The sequence below is a fragment of the Plecotus auritus genome (assembly GCF_963455305.1).
Source record: "Plecotus auritus genome assembly, chromosome: 7".
NCBI lineage: Eukaryota > Metazoa > Chordata > Mammalia > Chiroptera > Vespertilionidae > Plecotus > Plecotus auritus.
The window spans coordinates 31,192,513-31,214,701 of NC_137774.1; the positions used below are offsets into that span (position 1 = coordinate 31,192,513).

At 51.7% G+C, this 22,189-nt stretch overlaps 1 protein-coding gene across 2 annotated transcripts in view; it reads right to left on the reverse strand.

The window, feature by feature from the left end:
• ASIC2 (acid sensing ion channel subunit 2) overlaps nt 1-22,189 on the reverse strand; it is an 851,967-nt gene that overhangs the window by 197,425 nt on the left and 632,353 nt on the right. The window contains exon 1 of one of the 2 annotated variants that reach the window (XM_080679280.1): nt 18,195-19,015. The exons of the other annotated variant lie outside the window; for it this stretch is intronic. Within the exon in view, the coding sequence (XP_080535406.1) occupies nt 18,195-18,908 (714 nt within the window). The 5' untranslated portion in view covers nt 18,909-19,015. Of the gene's footprint in view, nt 1-18,194; nt 19,016-22,189 lie in introns of those variants that run through there. 2 annotated transcript variants of the gene reach the window in all.

Here is a 22,189-nt window from a genome sequence, read left to right on the forward strand (position 1 = left end):
AGATGGGGAGACTGAGGTCCAGAGAGATTAAACAACTTGCCCAAGGTCATGCACAGTCAGTTGCTTCTCAGGGTCCCAGTCCTTAAAGAGTTTAAAACCCAGCAAGGGGAAAGGAAGGAATAAGAGGAGAATGGGAGAAATCATGGAGGTAGGAAGGGAGGGAGAAAGGAAATACTGAGCATCTGCTTAGTGCCAGGCTCCACAGGATTTTTATCTGGTTATCGTTCTTCCTTCTTATAATCGTACTCTGGAGATGGGTAGCGTTCATGTCCATTTTACCGATGAAACTGAGGCACAGAAAAATTAATCAAGTAGTCAATGTTAGTTTGGAAGTTGCATTGCTGGGGTTTAACTGATGTCTGCCTGCTTCCACCTTTTTCCTGGCTGGATGGCCTTGGGTAAGTTACCTGACCACGTGGAGCCTCTGTCTCCTTATCTAGGAAATAGGAACAGACTTCTCCACTCTCAGGCTGCCTACTCAGGCACTGGATGGGAACACCCCCTGTAAACCAGATGGTGCTGTGACACCAAGTCTGGTCCAACCCCTGCTCACTGGCAGGCGGAATTGAGCTGCTGTCTCATCATTTAGGGAGAAGAAGACTGAGGCCCAGGGATCCCAAGGTGACGGACACATGGCCACAGAGCTAATACAAGAGCCTGAAGCTGAGCTTCCTGACTCCAGGTGCAGTTCCCCAACACTCACTGGCAGAGGGACCCTCACTGGGGAGAAGATGAGACAGGAGCAGGTCCAAATTATTGACAGCAATAATCTAGACATGGAACCAAGTCACCTTGAGTCTCAAGGTCGCTGACTTGACTTTTTTTGCTGACACAGGCTCCTAGAATGCCCATCCTAAGGAAGGCCGCATAGATTAGTTTAGTCCAGGGACAATCAACTCCAGCTAAAAACGACCCATGTCTGGGCTCTACCTCAAAGCCAATGAAATCAGAATCCTTGGAGGTTTTGCTTGTCGTGTTAGTAATTGTTTTGTTTTAAAAGTTCCCCCAGGTTATTCTAACGTGCAGCCAGAGTTGAGAAATAGTGACTTGTGATTTCCTTTACTATTTTCCAGATAGAGCCAAGAGGCCCAGAGAGGGACAGCTAAGGGCTCAGCGCTGCTCAGCAGTCAGTGGCAGACTGCAGATTCTAGTCTCCTGGCTCCTAGTTTGGGGCTCTTTCTCCACTCCCTTCACTCTGGTCACAGGGACCCTGATGCCTGAGAGATGGACACCCCAGTCCTCCACCCTCCCAATTCCCTACCCCCCTCCAGCATCTCATGTTCCCAAAGAGAACCCTGGGCACCTGGGAGCCTGAGCTGAATCATATCCTACAAGTCTGCACCTGGGCTGGTCTACACACGGCAAAATGGAGAACCGAGGCAATTATCCAATGTATTAGCAAGCCTGTCCCTGCGGCACTCTTGTGAGCCAAAGTAATAAATACAAAATGGTAATTTCTCTCTGGAAGCCTGGCTCCGGCCTCCCACTCAATTCCCCTCCCACCCAGAAGTCATATACCACTGCCTGGTTGTCCTGCATGGAGAGGCAGTAACTTGAAGTTATTTAAATATCTCAGGCAAAACTTGCTTTTCAAAACCTGAATCATCGTACAATAACCTCAGCTCCCCTCTGTGGCTTGTCTGGCCAGAGCAGATTCTTCAGTGGAAAGCAATGAAAACGCCCGACAGGTATTAATGAGTGGCTCCCTGTGGCTAACCTCTTTGTGCGTGCTGTAGACCAGCATCAGCCCTGGAAAGGGAGTGAGAAGAGCCAAGTTGTAGCTAAGACTTGGCTTCTTGTTCTCTTTGTGACCTTGAGCAAGTCACTCCACTTGCCTTGGGTTGGCAGCCCTTCTACCTGCCCTGAGAGCTGTCGTGCAAATCCAAACGGAGAATGAATGTGAAACTGGGCGGACTCCAGGGATCTCTCTCCATGGTCATACAGCTGGCCCATGGGAAAGCCCAGACTTGAACCCTTCCTCTTAACTACTGTGTGCTAGACTGTCCAGGGCATGCAGCCCAGGAGAGGGAGGACCTAATTGCACCTAGCATGGAGGCATAGGGAAGGGACGAAGATGAAAAAGCTGAGGATCGAAGGATGAGGAAGAGTTTTCCAAGGACAGGTGGGGGCCGCAGGACATTTCAAGCTAAGGGAACAGCCTAGGCAAAGGCTTGGGAGAGCATGCAGATGCAAGGAACCGGAGGCAGCTCAACATGCAGAAGGCGTGATGTGTGGGGGTGAGAGTCTGGAGCTTACCTGGCTGCTTGGCCTTATCTTGCACTGGGGATCCACGTGCTGACTCTAAACAGGACAGATTCTCAGAGCACAGATAACAAATGGCCGGCTCAGGTTTTCAGCACCCACCTGAAGAGGCCGTTAAGGCATATGGACTCTTGCTGCCTATAGGATATACCGGGGTGAGAAGACTGAATTGATGACTTAGAATGGGTTTACTTTGATATCCTTAGAGCCCGGCACAATGCTTGGAATATACAAGGCACTCGATACATGAATGAATTAGTAGGTGAATCTGAGAGTCATAAATGAATAAAAAAATGAGCATAGTAATGGATGACCAAAATAACAAGGAGAGCATGAATGAGAGAATCAAATGAACAGCCCCAGGCATGGCTTGCGAGCAGCCTTAGCAATTCTAACTAATGGCCTTGCAGCAACAAACGCATAGGCTTCTGGCTGTATTACCTAGATATGCCCTGCTATTGGCACGGCTCCCTCAAATTGAAGTCCTCGCCCGCTCAGGATCGGCACGCTGCACAAAGACTGATCACTGTGATCAAGCTAGAATAGAAGCCATCCTTCCCGGACTGACACGGCTCGCAGATGTGTCCACTGACATGCACAAAATCAGTAAGTGTGTGGAAATACCCAGTGTCGGCTCCTCATTTTGGAGGTATGCAACTCTGTTGCCATTTCCCCATTCACACGGTCTCCCTAAATGCCTCGTCATTTCAGTATCATCTAGAGACCAAGGAAAGAGTTATCCTTAACAGAGACTTCCCCAGGACTGTGCCCTCTGCATTTTAAGCAGCAGCCGCCTGAAAGCTAGCCTGGAAGAAGCGGCTTGGCATCTCAGGGCAGGGGCGGGATGAGGTGGTCCCTCCTGGAACTCCATCCACAAGGAATGGTTGTTTTAACACTGAATCAAGTGTCAGGGTTGCTATGCAACCAGGTCCTATCCAGGACCAGAGGCCCTTCCTTTTCTCAGACGCCATGCTGCCTTCTCCTCCCACCTTGTAGAACCTTGATACTTAAAATGTGGTTTGTGCAGCAGCGGCATTGGTGTTATTTGGGAGCTTCTTGGAAATGCAGAATCTCAGGCCCCACCTACTGAACCAGAGCCTGCATTTCTGCAATGCCCAATGCCCACAGGTGAGTCTCATGCATGGAAAAGTTACTGAAGTTTGAGAAACTCTGGAGAAAAACCTCACACCTCTGAACCAAGGATTCAACTCCTTGACCAGGTTTCACAAAACCCTCTCAGGGCACCAAGGCAGACTTCCCGGAGGAGGTGACAGGGACACTGAGACTTGTAGAAGGGCACGGATTTTGTCTCCCGGTGGCAACTGTCTGCCATGGGCGGGGGAAGAAATGAGCTGCCTCTGGCACCACTTGGGTGACGTAGGGCAAGTCAATTCTCCTTTCCGAGCCTTAGTTGTCCCATCTGTAAAATGGGAGTGATACCGTTGGCTTTTTGGTCACATGGTTCTCATGAAGATGAAGAGATGTTGAAAGGTTTGCAAGTTCTCCCTGAAACACAAAAGCCAGGCAAAGGGGCCTGTTTTCAGTGTGAACAACCGGCCATCCTGGTCCAGCGCTTCAGAAGATAAGGAAAATCCACCTGGATGTTAAAGGGGTAAGACCCCACCCTCGTGAAGATTAATCAGCAGGGGACCGGGTGCTGAATAACCAGGATAAAGCACTCAGCCACACCAGTCTCACTGAGCTGCCCTTGCACAGGGATCTGCAATCGGCTTCCTGGGACAGCAGGGTTTTCCGCTCACTTGCACTTATTTTCTAGAGGAGAGTTCAGCCGAAGGACCTAAGGCTCCATTACATTAGCATTCCGAAGGTCAGTATTTCCCAAACTGCTAGAATCATGTTCTCTCAAGTGTGTGGGTGAGAGAGGCAGCCACATTTTGGAAGGAGCCAAATGCACTCGCAATACAAAGAACAGGAGAACTGAGCTACTGAAGCTGAATTTCCAGGGTCAGAAGGAAGGAGACGAATTTCCCTCCCCCCCATCCCCCTCCCTCACCACCACCACCACCACCACCATGCAACCCCAGGGCCTTTAGCTTGCTACTCCCTCTGCCGGAATGCTTTTCCCTAGATCCCCCCATGGCTTCCCCTTCTCACTTTCCAGGTGTCTCAGCAAAGATGTCACCTGCCCAGGGAATTAGTCCTCCCATCCCAAGTAGCCTCCTGCCATTCTCCATCACATGCCCTTAATCTTTTGCCTTCACAGCACTGAGTAATATTGGAGCCACTCTTGTTCATGTGTTTGTTCATTTGTAGATTATCTATGCCACCCCGCAACACAGAATGTTTTCCTAAAACCCTGTCACCTGGGGCTGCATGTTAAAAATAGATAGATGGTCCTCTCCCTCATAAACTCTGATTCAGTAGTTCTGGGTCTGGGCCAGGGATGTTTAAACACTGATTCCGATCGGCATGCAGATCATTCATCGAGCTCCAGGATGTGCACTCCGTGAGGGAAGGGCCGGATGTACCCACTTCCCTCTACACCCCACGCCTAGCAGAATGCTGGCACACGCAACTCGTCACGGAATGAATTCATGTACGACTGAACGAGTCCACATATATTTTGGTGGCACCAATCCCTTTTCCTGTTTTGGCAATTTAGTATTCAGACCGAGCCCTTGGTACTTACGAGGAATGGCAGTAGGTCCTGGGGCGCCAGAAGGTGGAGCCAGGCATGGCCCCTGCCCTCAGGAAGGCGATGGGCTGATGAGGGTTGTAATAAAAGGGCCAGATCAGAGGTGCCTACGCAAAGTGAGCCTTGGGTGGTTGAAGGGATGAGACCTTTCCTTTCCAGACGGTTTCCATGGAGAAGTGGCTGGAGATAACCTCAGAAGAGACGGCATTTGTTCAGAGTGTACTTTCGTTTTGTTTTGTGTGTTTGTTTAGTATAAGTTACACATACACATGGTTGGAAAATTCAAACCATAGAAAAAGGTGCAGAATAAGACGCTAAGCTCCTTCCTACCCATCCTGCCGCATCCTCTCAGGCCTCTCGGGGGGGGGGGGGGGGGCAGCCTGTTATCAGACCCCACGCATACCCTTCCAGGCACACTGTGTGCATATATAAGCACAGGGCTGTGTAGAGGAGAGGGGGCTAAATTCTGGGGAAGGGGATGAGCTAAGCAAGGGCATGGACGTTGAAAAATTCCTTAAAAAAAACGCCTCTGACACCTGGAAAGTGGGGAGAGTAATAGGTAGTTTCCTGTCTCACTGGCTGATTGAGATCCTCAGAGTGGGGGTCAGGGGAGGGAAGGGATTGGGAGGGAGTTAGCTAGAGGTCAACAGCCAGAAAATTAAATATTCAAATGCAGTAGCATCAGATGCAAGTTCCTCATCGCACCACTTCCCACATTAACCCTATAAGCCAGGGGTCCTCAAACTTTTTAAACAGGGGGCCAGTTCACTGTCCCTCAGACCATTGGAGGGCTGGACTATAGTTAAAAAAAAACAAACTATGAACAAATTCCTATGCACACTGCGGGCCCGGGACAAGTCGGCTGCTAAGCAGGACAGGCAGCGGCACCCAGCGGGCCAGATAAATGTCCTTGGCGGGCTGCATGTGGCCCGCGGGACATAGTTTGAGGACGCCTGCATAAGCCTTGATTCCCGCATCTGTTAAATGGGCACGACAGCGCTGTCCCCGTGAGTACCATCCTGAGGGCTGAAGAAGGTAAGTGTGAGGCACAGAGCAGAGCAGGTGGGCCTCCATCCTGCTTCCACTGTCCCCACCCACCTCCTGACACCAACCAGTGTCCCCGGGAGGCCAGAAACGCCTTGGTGGAGCCCTGAGCTGACCCCAGCTCCAACACTTATTAGTAACGTCGTCACGTCCGGCAAGTTTCTGTCTGTCTGCTCTCTGGGCCTCTGCTTCCTCATGGAGGCTGGGGTGATGCCATAGGGAGGGAGCTGGGATGATGTTCCAGACTGCCTGTGGCTCCTGCCACACAGGGGCGCCCACTGTCCCTGCCCGTTCCATTCCCTTCTTCCCTCAGCATCACAGCTCGCCTGACCCATCTCCGCAGCCACAGCCCAAGGGGCGTCGCTCTTGCCTTTCCAGAGACAAGGTAAGAGGGGGTTGCAGCCCGAGCCACTCACCCAGGCCGGAATTTTACAAATGAAACCACTTGGATGTAAAAAAGGCAGCCATGTCTCCCTGGCTACTTAAAATATCTGATGCTCATCGAATATTCAACAACAGAAAAGACTCTCACTCCGTGTACTGTCAGAAATGTAATGTAATTATAGCCACGTTAAATATCCGCAGCTGTTCTGAGACTTCTGAATCCTAAATCAAGCCTGCCGGTGCGATCCCGGGGTTGCAGCTGGAGACCCGCGCCGAGGACCACACAAACTCAGAGCTGGGGCAATGCAAGCAAGAACTCTGGGCCACAGTCTTCGAGCCTGTTTGTCACACCGGAGCTTCACCCCAACACTGGTATAAGGACCCCAAACCCAAGCTATTGGCGGGATGGCCAAAGAGAGCCATGCTCCTCAACAGGGCTGTGCAGACTGGCCGGGCATATGCATCTGTCCAAAGAGTCTTTCGAATCCATGTGCAGTGAGCGTAAAGAGATAGTGTAAAATAAACGGTAATAAAGTGAATAAACACGCGTCTCACTCCGGAGCCTTTGAGGTGCTTCTATAAATCAAATTCTTGCCATAATTTGCTCTGTGAGGCTGTGCTGAGACGCGGAATCAGACCTCTTCTGCTTTCCCGAGCAGCAGGCTTAGATTTATAGATGTGATTCACAGTGGATGCCCATGCCATTTCAAAGCAGGAAAATAATTTTCCTTAGGAGGGGTTCCAAGAGAAGATTAAACCCTTCACTTTCAGAGCAGCGATGCCATTCAGATCAGATATGCCATTGGAATCAGAAGGGATGGCCAGCATGCATGTTTCAGAAAAGGGTAAGTTCACAGAGGAAGAAGCAGACACTGCAGCGATGTAAAAACATCTTCTGTGGGCTTGAACTCAGTCTACTTCAACCTTCCCAGTGGGTTTTTAAAAAATTGTTTATTGATTTGAGAGAGAGAGGAAGGAGAGAGAGAGAGAGAGAGAGAGAGAGAGAGAGAGAGAGAGAGAAACATTGATTTGTTGTTCTACTTATTTATGCATTCATTGGTTGATTGTTGTATGTGCCCTGACCAGGGACTGAACCCAAAACCTTGGTGTATCAGGGCAATGCCCAGTGACTTTTGAGTGACCTTGAGTAACTCAATCTCCATCTCTGATTTTTATTTTGGTCAGCGTACTGGATGGAGGAAGAAACCCTATAAGGCTCTGCCCTACCCATAGAGGTGTGCTATGAAAACTACATGATGGTCCCTAGTTAGACTTGTGACAATAGACAGAAGGCCACCATGAATGCACTACTCTTCCAGGGCCCAGACGTCTTCCTTAAAAGAAGTAAGAGGTGTCTCCTTTTAATAATGGTGAGGAGGATGACAGTGATAGCTCACTTATCTAGCACCTAGACGTCTGTGCCTTTATAGTCCAGGGAGTAGGGATGCTTTCTGTATGTATACCCATCTTTTGTCAACCAGGACTACACCACGGGTGGCCGTCAATAAATAATTTAAAAATTTATTTATTTATCTATTTACTTACTTTAGAGAGAGAAGGGAAGAGGGAGAGAGATTTGTTTTTCCACTTATTTATGCATTTATTGGTTGCTTCATGTATATGTATGTGCCCTGATTGGGAATCAAACCTGAAAAGTTGGCATATTGGGTTGACACTATAACCAACTCAGATACCCAGCCAGGGCCTCAATAAATAATTTTAATGGGTTAATATGTTATCTTTAAGTTTCACAACAACCTTGTGAGAAAGACATACTGTTTTATAAATAAGGAAGCAGTCTTAATGAATGTAAGCAACTCCCCAACAGCCACCCAGTGAATACCTGGCGGACCTGGGATTCGAACTTGAGTCTCTGACTCCTGAAGCCACCTTCTTCCTATTCCTTCAACCACCTCCTTTTTAAGTTAGTGGGGTCTAAATTCCCAGTCTTGCATGAATGTAAGCATACTCCCACGTTGACTATTTTTAAGCCTAACTTAAGCATGTTTGTTATGGATTCTTCTATTTTCTTGGTTTTGGGACAGATCCTGATCCAAACCTACCCTGCCTGGCTATGTAGAATCAGGTGTGTACAAGAGGGTGTTTATATGTCAGATGAGGCTCAGAGTAGTTTTCTGTTGATGCTATAACAAATTACCACAAACTTAGTAGCTTCCAATAACACAAATGTATTAGCTTCAAGTTCTGGAGGTCAGAAGGCTAAATCAGGTGCTCGGCAAGGCCGTGTTCCTTGTGGGGGCTCTTGGGGAGAATGATTTCTTGCTTTTTCCAGCTTCTAGAAGCTGCCTGCTTTCCTTGGCTTACAACCCCTTCTTCCACTTCAAAGCCATTCATGTCGTGTCTTTAAATCTCTCTGACCTCTGTTTCTGTAGTTACACCTCCTTCTCTGATATGATTCTCCTGCCTCCTTCTTATAAGGACCTTTGTGCTGACATGGGGCCCACTAGATGACCCAGGACAATCTCCCCAGCTCAAAGCCTTTACTTAATCACACTGCCAAGTCCCTTTTGCTATGTAAGGCAATGCATTCACAGGGTCTTGAGATGAGGACATGGCTACTGTTGAGGGGCCACTATTCAGGCCACCAGATGGCCTTAGCATTTTGGTTTGATTGACACTCTGGCTAGGCCCATGGCCCCTCTGTAGACCCTGCTTTGATGTGGTATGAAGGCTGCCCCCAGAACAGTGATGCCTCTGTTATGCTCGCCCTCCTGGTTTCACTGGGGAGCCCAGCACTCCTCCCCCAGGCACCATTCCTTGCTTCATTCTAGGATGCTCATTTCATCTGTACTTTTATAGACCCAGTGAATCAGACATGACTGATCGAGGCTATGGAGCCTTTCTCAGCATTCATGGAACTTTAAGGAGCCCATAGCCTTGCCTCCCCCAGTGTGGCCCAGGGACCAGCTGCATCTGCCTCATAGGGGAGCTTTTAGAAATGCAAAGCTCAGGCCGGTTCCAGAACTACTGAGTCAGGAACTCCCTGGTGGGCCCAGGAAACTAGGAATGCTAACATTTGAGAAGCATGGGGCCGGAAGGGTTCCCCATTCATGCCAGGCCAAGTGGAGTGTGCCCGAACAGACCTGCTGAGGAAGGAGGGCAGGTCTTTGGGCAAAGATCAAGAAGGAGCTCAACATTTGCCTCCGTGCCTCCTCTCAGCAGTTGGTTTCAGCACTGACTCTGTTCTGCACGGGGAACTCAGAAGCCTGTTGCTTTTGCTCTAAGAAAACCTCCCAGGGCAGATAAAATCCCTCCAGCCCACACTGAGCAGGAACAGAGGAGCTGCAGGGGAAGAAAAGGTATATAGGAGCCTTAAGAGGCCTGGCTCCAAATTCCAGCTGTCTGCTGTTCCCATGCCATATGACTCACAGATCTTGCCTCTCTGAAGTTAGGCAGACAACAGAATGCAATAACCACCCGAAGGTGATGCACACTCTAATAATGAACACTCTACTGCACTGGGATTTCTCTGCGGAACAACTGTGATGTAATGCAAAGAGCTCTGACTTTGCAACCCTAAGATCAGGGTTTCTGTCCATGACCCTGGGTGAGTCACTGCACCACTCTGCCCATCAGCTTCCTCACAGGTACCAGGAACAAAAGAATACCGTCCTCTTGCTGTCGGGCTAAAATAAACTAATGAACGTAAAGTGCCTGACGGAGAGCAGGAGCTCAATAAATGTGTGAGAAATCAGAGAAAACAATTTACTGAGCAATTTAATAGTCTAAACAGTGGTGTCAGGGGAGATATTTGACATGCTCAGGAGAACAAACCTGCCCAGTATGTTAGCGGCCTCTATTTGTTTTATCAACAATCCATGTTCCAATTACGAGCGAGTCATCTATTTCTTAGCACAGGCCTGAGCTGGATCTCAATTTGGCAACATTTCCTTAGCCAGGACTTAAGTTACCAATGTCCTTGAAAGAAGGGAAATGGTAATTTAGCTCAGATTATGGCTGAATTAAAACTTCCACAGCTCTTGAGTAGACTTCCCTTTGTAGGTCTACTTCTATCCAGCTATTTGGCGGAAGGAGCAGGAGGTACATGTCCATCATAAATACTAACGGCCTTTCTTTCTCCGACTTGAAGGCCTTGGAATCCTATACCCATGTGCAGCGAAAGAAACCATGAGTTCAGATGCAAAATAACATGAGGGACGCCCTCAAGGGACTGGTTTGTTCACCAGAATCAATGAGTGTTGGCAGAATGGTGTCACAGAAAAGAACATTGGCTTTGGAGCTGGACTGGTTTTTGGTTGAATCCTTCCTACCCCTAAGCTATGACTTTGTATCTTCCTGAGCCTTGCTTTCCTCATCTGTAAAATGGGTTCCATAACACCCATTCGATTCTGGTGAAATTGATGTGACTATTTACTTAACAGGTGTCCTGTACAAATCCTAGGTGGGCCCTACTCCCAGTAGGATGGGCAGCTCCTGATAGATCCAGTCACCTGCCGAAGCACAATGACCTTTACAAGCCTATTCACCAGAAACAGAGAGACTTTATGGTTGTCTCTGTGGCCCAGTGCCTGGCACACAGTAGCCGCTCAATGAGCACTGGTTGACTGAATATCCGAGTAGCTGATCCAAGCAAATCACTCAGGAGAATCAAAGCAACTGAAGCACGAAGCAAACAGCCTCGTTATTCTTCCAGCCCTTCTCCACTGGGCAGACATCTGATGGATGCCTTCCTGGCCAGCCACCGTGGCCCCCACATAGCCACTATTCAAATCAGCAGGGCGTTGGTCAATTTGGATATCTGCAGACCTGAGCAGGGTTTACATTTGATTCCCTAGACCAGGGGTCGGCAAACTCATTAGTCAACAGAGCCAAATATCAACAGTACAACGATTGAAATTTCTTTTGAGAGCCAAATTTTTTAAACTTAAACTTCTTCTAACGCCACTTCTTCAAAATAGACTCGCCCAGGCCATGGTATTTTGTGGAAGAGCCACACTCCAGGGGCCAAAGAGCAGCATGTGGCTCGCGAGCCGCAGTTTGCCGACCACGGCCCTAGACTAATTTCCCCGAAGTCACGTAACGGGTGCAGGTCCTTTCACGTTCCTTGTACAAATGTCTATTTAATCACCATCCTGTCGCTAGCACTTCAATAACTTGTACATTTCCCCCTCAGTCACGGTTTCAGGAGGGCAAAGGAAAGAAACGGATGGCTGAAGAGCTCGGCCATCTGTAGGAGTGAAGCCCTATTTCCCCCTGACAGCTTACTTGGACGCAGAACTTCTTAGCTGCGTCCCATTGATCATTTAGCTCATGTCCTCATTTCACAGAGGAAGATCCTGAAGCCAAGTCACATGGCTGGTCAGGGCAGGACTGAGGCTGGATTGGTCCTCCCAACACACATCCCGCCTCCCATCAATGATGCTCCTTCCTCATCCAGCTGCACACCCCTTTGCCATCATGAGGACCTGAGTTCAAACCCCAGCTTTATTACCTGTTGGCTCTGTGACTACAGGCAGACTACAGACTCTCCCTGATCTGTGGTTCCCTCATCTGTAACATGTGGATAATCACACAACTTTTTAAGGCTATTGGGAGAGTTGACATGGCATGAAACATGCCCGGCCTGGGTCTGGCACAACAGCCGCCCAGTGCCATTTGCTCCGGCCCTTCACTGGAAATGCTCACTGCACGTAATGATAACAGAAATACTTCACTTTTATTGAGTCTTAGCTTGTTGCCAGGAACGGCTGTAAGCACTTTACATGTATTAGCTCGTTTACTCGTCTTTCTCTAAAGGCAAAAGTATCTTTCTTGCCTCCTTAAAGACATCCATCCTCACAACTGCTGGACTTCTTGGGCTAGCACCATTTCAACAGAATTTGCTGACTGGAAACCTAGTATGCTGCAGAAATGATGTCTTGTTTTCTGTCACTGGCTCGAACTAGCCAGCCTGCTTGCTGTGACAAAGTATGATGAAACCAAGTGCCGTTCCCTTGTCTTCAACGTATGACTAGTCCAAAATCTGTACTCCAGGTTGACCCTTGCAAATGGGGGAAGAAAAAGGGAGAAAGGTATAGGGAGGAGTGGCCTCTGATGGAGGAATGGGGGTGGCAGTTGGGGGGCCTGGGGTATAGATGAGGTCTCCTTCCACAGCCCATAATAGCCAGTAGGAACCAAGTTAGAGCTTTGACTACAAAGTTCAAAAACTCAGTTTGGCTTCCAGGTGTCCATCCTACCTACCACTCATTATTATCCCTCAACTCCACCCAGCTCAGCATACCCAGCCCTCCCTCCCGCTGCCCTGAACTACCCTCAGGGCCTAGAAAGCTTGTATTCAACCTCATTATTCTAGGCCCCTGTACTTATGGGCACATGCTGTCCCTTTTCCCTGAAGTCTCTTTCCCTCCTTCTCCACCTTGCAACTACTATTGATCTTTTCAGACTCACGTCCAGTGTCACCTCTTCAAGAAGCCATCAGAGGTCCCCATATGATCTGGGGACCCCTCTGAGCCCACAGAGCACCTGTGAACTCCTGGCAACTGTTCACACATCTCGTTCCTCAACAATACTATGCGCCACACCAAGCCTTATTGGATTTTACATTCCCAGCAGCTAGTAGGGAGCTTAACATATAGTTGACACTCAACAGACACTGACTGAATAAATGAACCAGGAAACGAGCATATCCCCACTTAGGTCATGACAAGATATAATAATTATATTGATAGTAATTAATAACTGCTACCACCAGATGCAAAGACACTTTCTGTGTCAATCTCTTTCTTCAAATTATAACAATAGTTCTTGACTATCAAGCACCTACTGCTATCCAGGCATGGGCCGGTCACTGCACACATGTTATCTTCTTCCCAGCTCTCTGAGGCTTGGAGAGTTAAGTGTCTACCCAGGGCTAGTAAGGGGCAGAACTGTAGCCCTGAACCAAGTCTGCCTGACACTTTCCTCTGAACATGCCTCCTCCCAGAGAGGGGCACTGCTCCTTGTTCTCACAGTGGACACTGCTTGGCCTCTGTTGGCCCGTCCCCACCTCAGTCCCCCTTCCAAGGCCCCAGTGCCCAGATAGAATGGCCTCACAGCTCTGCATCCTGCCCAATTATTGGGAAGACTGCCCTCCTCCGCCCCCCAGAAAACCCGGAAGGGCCAGAGGGCGCAGAGGCCAAGGTCCAGGGCTGATGCCAGGGAAACAACACGGGCATTCAGAGGTGGAGCTGCTTGTCTGAGTGCCGAGTGATTAACCCTTGTGTGCCAAGCTGGCATGGCCATGGGTGAACCTACAGTTCCCCTGAACTCAGGCCCCTGTTCCCCATACTCAGCCCCACGTTGGGCACCATATGTGCTGTGCCAGCACAGCCAGGTTCAGTGAGCCTGAGAGGGGGCAGTGAAGGATTAAGAAAAGACAGACAAGAGAAGAAAGCTGGGGCTGGGTGGGACGCTGCACTCTCTGATGGAGAGACAGCGCCCTGCCTGGAAGCTGAGTCTTTATTTTATAGCCAGATTCCAAGAGGCAAAGTAAGGGCGTGGTCAAGATGTTTACAACGTTCTCACAGGTTTCCAATCTACTCAATTACATGCACCTGATCGAGCTTTGTTTACTTGCTGCACCTCCTGCCGTCCATATCACTCAGCCACGTGGGACCACAGGTTCGGACCATAAGGTCAAACTTACAACTATAGCCTTTGGCTATAATTGTGCTGGGACTTGCACATGGCTTTGCCACAAGAGGATCGAGAGGATCGTGCCCTCTCATTAGTCCCAGGCTTGAACCTGTCCAAATGCTGTAGCCGCTCTCCACACCCTTGCACAGCTACAACACACAGGAGCTGCACGGAAACTCATCCTGAGCGGGCCTGGTCAATAAAACTCAGCAGATGCCTCTCCAAGATACTCTTCTCTTCCTGCTGAGTTTATTTCCAGACCATGAGTCTACTGAATGGAGTGAGACCTTGGGGAGAGCTGGCACATTCCCCCAAAGGTGTCCCTGGGAGCTCATTCCTCACCTGTTGCACGAGTCCTCTTAGGGCTTGGGAAGCACAGGTGTTTGGGGCGTTGCTTGGCATCTTGCTCCCCCTTCGTCCCAAAAAGGAATAAATGCCCCCAAATTGTTTGAGCATTTACTCATTAGAAATGCATCCACTGCTGTTTCCCAGAGAAATTAAGCCACCAGTTTTGGAGCAGATGACCCAGGACAACAGGAAGTCCTGGGGGGATCTGATGAGGATATTCATCCCCAGACCTTTGCTGAGCACTTAGAATCAGACTCCGTGCTAGCTGGGTCTGGAGGGGGAGACAGACACAGGCCAGCAGGTGTGATGACACAGACACATGTGAGGACTGACACCTAAAGAGTGTGCTGGAGGGTGAAAGGAGGAAGGCATCCATTGTTTGGTGATGAGGGCAGAATGGAGGGGCGGTCAGGAAACACCCCCAGGGTTGGGTGTTGAAGTAGGTGTCCCTAGGTTAACAAAGCAGCAGGAGTGGGGGGCAGAGCAAGGCAAAGAGTCTGGAGGAGTGGGTCCAGCTGTTGTAAGCTGTCTGCAGAGCTTGAGTATGTGTTTGAGAGAGAGCACAGCAAGAGAGACAGCAGGGCCTAGGTGCAGGGCCCCAGGAATTGGGCCTCATCCTGAGGACAGGTGAGCCACTGACGGGTTTATAAAACAAGATGACATGCTCAGAGTGGAGCTTTAGAAAGACCACTCTGTCAATGGTGCGGAGGATGGATGCACATTGCAGAGTACCGTGCTGGAGGCCAAAGGTCAGATAGGAAGCCAGTGCCATTTAAAGGCAACCGTTTTATGGGGGCCCAACACAGTATACACACCTATCTATATCTACATACACACACATACACACACAACTAATATGGTATATCTACTATTGTTACCTCCACTAGATGGACCAGACACTAAAGAACAGAGAGATCAAGTCACTTGTCCAAGAGCACACAGCAGGTGGTAGTCTCAGCATTTGAAACATCAGGGCAGCCTGAGCATTCATTCAGCTCTTACCCACTCCACTATAGTGCCACTCCACCAAAGATGACAAAGGCTTGAGACAGGGTGGCGCGGTTAGACAAAAGTATTCCTCATGGGTCCACTCTGTATTTAGGGCTCCCCTGAAATAGCTGCTTCCAAAGAGAAAGGGGTACAGCCTTTTATTCTGAGACCCTTGTAAAAGAATCTACAGCATGCTAAGGGGCGGGAAACTCCCAGGACAAGGCCATGATAGGAAGCCAGTAGAGGTCGCCTGAGTCCCCAGGAACACATACCTTTGGGGAATGGAGGTAGTACTTTGCTTGGTTGGGTGTGTGCCTGCAGACTCTTCAAACGCAGGAAAGCAGAACACAGGGAGGGAAGAAAAGGGTCTGCCCAGTGGGAAGGACCCTGCTTTCTTCAACTCGTGGCCATACCTGCACCTGCTGGGGAGGCTGAGGTCAGGCAGCTCCTGCAGGCCTATGTGCTTTTTGCAGGGCTGACTTAGGCCTGGGTAACATGTGGCCAAGGACATGACCGCCTAGACCAGTGGTCGGCAAACTCATTAGTCAACAGAGCCGCAGTTTGCCGACCACTGGCCTAGACCAGTGGTTCTCAACCTTTCTAATGCCACGACCCTTTAATACAGTTCCTCATGTTGTGGTGACCCCCAACCATAAAATTATTTTCGTTGCTACTTCATAACTGTAATTTTGCTACTGTTATGAATCATAATGTAAATATCTGTGTTTTCCGATGGTCTTAGGTGACCCACAGGTTGAGAACCGCTGCTGTAGAGCCTAAGACCATCGGAAAACACAGATATTTACATTACGATTCATGAACAGTAGCAAAATTGCAGTTATGAAGTAGCAACGAAAATAATTTTATGGTTGGGGGTCACCACAAGATGAGGAACTGTATTAAAGGGTCGCGACATTAGAAAGGTTGAGAACCACTGGCCTAGACCCCTGGAGCAGCTCCAGTTTCAACGCTCCCAGCCACGCTCCTAGGAGGAATGGGATTTGGTGGGGATGGGGGAGGGCAAAGAGTCCCACTAGGGCCCTCTAATAGGAGACAAGCCCAGGGTCAGAGAGGAAGGTTACATGTGGCTTCTATATCATGGATTTGATGGTATGCAAAGCTGGACTTTGAACTTGCTGGCTCTGAGCTTTGGACAGTGTTTAAGAGCCTCATCTTTAAATGGGAATAAAACTCATTGTGAACGCAGGGTTGTGGTGAATGTCAGCGGTGAATACTGGCTGTTACCATGCAATCCTGCACATCTTGTAAAACCACCACGAGGTGCAGAATTGTATATGGTGGGCCGCGTTGTGTGAGCTGGAGCTGGAGCTGCTACTTGAATGTAACACTGAACTTCACTATAACTCTAGGGGCTGCTAGCTAGAGGTCAGACAAACAACAATAAACCAAAGGGCATCACTACGTAGCCTCATTCCTTCATCTCTGTGGAACTCAGAATTGTGTTTGAAGTTCGAAATAAGTCATTTAGAAGCAAATATTCACGACATCTCCTGCTTCCTAAGGTACAGTAGTCACCAGGTAGGTATTCTTTAAAGGCAAACTGAAGAAGCCCAGGAAACAATAATTCAGGGTTGCTGTACAAACAGGCTGAAAGCCAAGCAAGGAGGGCATGACTGAAGCCAGGGTTACCATTCTAGACAAGGACCAGTCTGATCAGCCAATCAGAGGCCTGGCCTCACTTGCCCACACCTGTTGGAATGGTGGTCTCTCTTTACCATCCCAGAAAAAGCTCTGGCAGAAACGATACTGTCAGAAGTGATGCATTAGGGCTGGTAAAATCATCGCAGCACTACAAATAAATACACACACCAACATTCCCTGCATTCGTGGGGAAGCAGAAACCCACCTAAGAGGCATTTATCCACAAATGGCTGGACAGGCTCGCTCCATGCCGAGGCTTGGCACCCAAACTCCTCCCAGGCAAGCAGCACAAGGCAGATACCTTCTGTCCAACAGCTGCACTATCCAGACCCACAGCGCGGGGGAACCAGCACAGCAAACGGCTCACAAACCCTGAGCACAGCTTCTCCCCGCCCCAGCTGTTCCATCCATAACCCTGCCCCCTGCTTTCCCCACTGCAGGGCTTTGGCTCCTCTAGACCAGAAGACCCTCAGTCACACCTGGAGGGGGCAAGAGCCCGCCAGTGCCCACCACGGCTCAACTCCTTTGAACGCTGAAGACACAAGCCATTTTTAAAAGTAGCGGCAGAGACTGCTGTCTTCCCCCACCAAACCGGCTACATCTTCGTGTTACTATTCTGGGAGTTTTCTCCACAGTCCTCCTAGATTGAAAGCGTCTTGGAACTCTGAAGCCATAGCTCTTAGGTGGCCAAGCTAAGGCCTCGGCGCGCCCCTGCCCATTTTGGAAGAGCTTCCTGTTGGTTTTCCCAAAGACAACAAGCCCCCACTTAAGACATGCTTCTCTTTCCTCTCATCCATGCCTTCGACCCAGTACAGATGCCTGGAGTCCTGTGGATGGGGGCAGCGGGAGTTGGGGGCGTGGGGGGAGGGAGGAGGGAGAGCAAGGTGAGGCCCTGGAGGAGGAGGCCTGGTATTCCAAAAAAGGGCCATAAAGGAGTAGAGTTGAGGACGTTCGGGTACATAGTGGAAGGAGAGAAGCAGGTACAAAAGAGTAGGCGACTTCTACAGTTGTGTTCAACTTCCCACAACCTGGAGGAGAAGGCACAGGGGACCCAAGAGTGGGTCAAGGAATGATGTTACCGCAAGGGGCCTAGTATCCAGCACCCACCCCCGGCCCCCTGGAGTGGGGACCTTCTGACTCTAGAGAGTGGGGAAGCAGAGGGAGCGGTTCGCGCGGAGGGTTGGCAACTCACGGAGGAGAAGTTGTGCGGCCCGCAGAGCTCGCCCCGGTACTTGCAGGAGAGCAGCATGTCCTCCAGCTGGTGGCCTAGGCGGTCCATGAAGGCGGCGCTGATGCCCTCGAAGTGGCGCGGTGGCAGGAAGAGGCGGAAGTCTGCCAGCTTGCGGAACCATTGGCGGCGCGGCTCGTCGCCCCTCAGCAGCTCGCTTACCAGCGGGCGCGCCGTGCGGTTGGGCAGCAGCAGCCCCAGCCAGTGGCCGGCGTAGTAGAGGTCCCCCTTGGAGAGGCGCGGGAAGCGCAGCGGGTTGTTGTTGCACACGGTGACGGCGGGGAAGGGCAGCTGGCGGCTCCACTCCCGGTGCACCCGCGTGTGCGACGGGAAGCTGAGCCAGTAGAGTAGGCGGTTCGAGGACCAGGACAGCAGTAAGCCGAGGGACGTGCAGAAGGCCAGCACCCACAGCGCCCGCCGCTGGAAGGAGCCCCCCGCCGCCGCGCGCCCAGCGCACATGTGCCGCAGCCCGTGCAGTTTAGTGCGGCTCAGCGACGGCCGCCCCCTGCGGGCGACCCCTGGCCCCTGCAGCGCCCGCTCGCGCGCGCCGCCCCTGCCGCTCCCGGGCTGCCCGGCCACCGCCACCGCCGCCGGCGCCGGCTCCTCGCGGGCCATGCGGAAGCGTCCCGGGCCGGTGAGCGCGGCCGGGGGCAGCCCGGCTCCACCGCTCCGGCTCATTCATTCAGTCCTCGGCTGGCGGCAGCGGCGGCCCCGGCCGGGCGGAGCCGCCATGGGAGTCCACAGCAGCAGTGGGAGCAGCAGCAGCCGCCGCGCGCAGCCCGCGCTAGGGAAGCGTGCGCCCGAGAGGAGCTCCGCTGGCGCGGCATGCCCGCCCGGCGCCGCCGCTGCCGCCTCCGCGGGCGCCCGCCGCCGCCGCGGCCCGCCGCCCCTGGCGCTAGCCTCTCCCGAGTGCCTCACTAGACTTCCTGGCCCCTGTCTTCCTGAAGGAAGCCCGACGCCGGTCACTACCTCTGGGCCCCCACCGGGCGCCGCCTCTCCAGTCCCCGGGTGCTGCGCCCGCCTCCCTGCGTCCTGTCTCTCGGGGGACCCTGAACTGAGTCCCCCCTGCTTCGCCTAACCCCAGCTTTGACGCTGGTCCCGGGAGAGCAGCCACTCGGCCACCATGCCCGATTTGGACATTCCGAAGGACCCCACCAGCCCGGTCCGTAGCCCAGCGGTGCTGGGACACGGGAGAGAAGTCGCCAGGGAATGAGCGCCCCCAGAGGCTCACGCGGCCCCTGGCTCGGCGGGTGGGGTGGGTGTGTACTGGGGTGAGTGGTCGCTCAGTTGGCTGCTGCCTTCTTTCCCTTCCCTCCAGGACCCTTCTCACTGCTCCTCCGGCTGCGCTCCACCGAGACTGGCTGAGGCTCCCGCAAGTCCCGCGCCCGAGCCCTGCGTTGCGTGTGCCCCCTCCCGCCTGGGGCTGGGGGCTCTCAGGGCGTCCTGTTAGAGCTGCTGGCTGCTGGGCCCCGTGGAAGAGGCTGGCCAGAGGGACGCGTCGTTTCTTCAGCCTGCTCCCCGGGGTGCCTCGAGTCTCCGAACGCGGGTCTCACTGTCCTCTGCCTCTTCTTCTCCCTGCCCCGGCGGCACCAGGTGCCAGGGACTGCGGAGCCCCGCTTACACCTCCCGGGGGTGACCCCAACTCGCTGCTCCTCGAGCCCTTCTCTTCTCGAAACTCCAAGCCCGCGGTGGCGGCGGCGCCGGCTGCCCTCCTCTCCCGCCTGCCCGGCCCTCCTCGGGCCCCGGGCGAACTTGGGCAGCGGCCGCGCGACGCCGGCGCGGCTGGGCTTCGAGCACCTGCTTCTCCGCGCACTGGCCCCGCGGCTCCGGGCGGGCGGGGCGGCGGTGGCGAGCGCCGTGCGCTCCAGGAGACGCGGTGCTGACGCGCCTGGCTCCTCCTCGCTGCATTTTAATTCCTGGCCACTGTGGCCGCTGCACACCGAGCGGGAAGCCGCTTGCTGGAGTCGCCCGGTGGGGGACGCACTGTACAGATGTGCTGGGGTGTGCGGCCTGGTGGGAGGCATGGAGTGGATACAGGCTGTTTAGGGGGGCCGTGTACAGATAAGTGTGAGAGCCCTTCTGACTGTGTGAGGTGGGCTGTGAGAGTGCGCCACTGGGTATGTGGGCATTTGCACAAGTATTTGAGTGGGTGTCCTGCCCTGAGTGTGGGTGGGATGTGCACGTGTCTGTGGGAACAGGCATTTCCGTGTATCTCACACATGTGAGCTTGTTTGCATATGCCGTACTGTGGCCATTTGAGTAGGTGTGGTGTGTGTGGGATAGAATGATGGTGTATATGTTCTATGTGTGTGCGCATGTGTGCACTTAGTGGGTGGTAGGTACCAATGGATGTGTTGATGTGAGGTGCACAGTAGGTCTACCCCTACTTCCCAAATACTTGACTCACTGAGGCCTCACAGGGAGAGGTAACACTTCCAGCCCCATGACTCCATGGGATAAAGGAGTTTTCCAGACATTTCCAGGAGAGTACATTTTGATGGGGGTGGGAGGTGGTTGGCAGATGGCAGTAGGGTGGGAGGGCACTCGGGTAGATCTGTTAAATGAGCAGCTGGTGTCTGAGAGGCGCTGGGTGGGCTTTCCCTCCCTACCTACCTGGAGGGCATCCTGTCAGCATTGCAATTCCCTGCCTCTGGTCTCTGGAGAACAGGACATCCGAGCTCTACACATCCCCACTCACCCACACATATACATACATAAACACAACACATGCATATAACACACACACATATACACAACCCCTGGAGCCCCTTCTCATTTACCTGGGGCACAAGCTACGGAAGTTGGGCTTCGCTGAAATTCTGCTTTGGATTCGGTTCTTTGAAGATGTCTGTTGCGGGCTTTGGGGGACAGGGGTTCTGAATCTGCCAGTTTTATGGGACCCCTAACAATGGCTCACACACCAGTGCTCTCAGCCCAGTCCCAGCAGTCCTGGGAGGTGCCACAGCGACACGTATCCCAGCCAAGGTGGGGCAACCTTGTGAGCTCCATGCAGTTCCTGATGAAACAGCAGGGCACGCATGGACCATCTTCCAGCATCCGAGCTCCGGGTGGCACCATGCTCTGTCTTCTAGAAACCTTGAGGGCATTTTATGTTTCTGATTTGTTCAGCTAGTGTAGGCTTTTTCTTTCTCGGAAATTTCCTCATGGAAACGTATACATGCTGCTTGGTCTCCTGGGAGTCTTCTCTGTCAGGGGTGTTCCTATTAATGCTCAGGTGCTCGCTTCCCCAGAGGGGAAGGGGTCTTGGCCCGGAAATCCAGAGGCAGACTCAAAGACGAATGGTGACCCCAAGCTGTGACCAGTGGCTCTCTTTATGGCAAAGGTATACAGTGTGTTCCCTACACAGCCCGAAATGCCCCCACCTCCTCCCTGACCAATACTTTGACCAACTCAGTGAAGTTCAACTCCTTCTTTAAATATTGCCTACTAGGTGACTGGATGGATACTTCCCTCATAGCCCTTGTAGCACCTTATCATTGCTTGTGTCCAGGCCTTTCTTCCGGATGTGAGTCCTTTGAGGACAGGGACTACCTCTCATTCACATTTATGTCCCTACCTCTTAGCACAGCACCCTGGCACAGTGACAGAGGGGGAAGGAACTAAGGTTGCTTGAATATTTCTATATGCCAGGCACTGAACTGGACACACAAACATATTGTATTTAATTTATCACTCCAACCTTGCAGGAGAGATTTTTGTTTGTTTGTTTTACAGTTGTTAAACCAAGGGGCTTGGAGAGCAGGAATTGAACTCAGCTCCAACTCATTCCAAAGTCCAAGATTTTCCCTCTCCATCATGCTTCCCTCTAAAGTATTGACAGCCCTGGTCCAGTGGCACAGTTGGTTGGAGCATTGTCCCGTACACCAAAAGCTTGCAGGTTTGATTCCTGGTCAGGGCACATGCTTGGGTTTCAGGTTTGCTCCTGGTCAGAGCACATA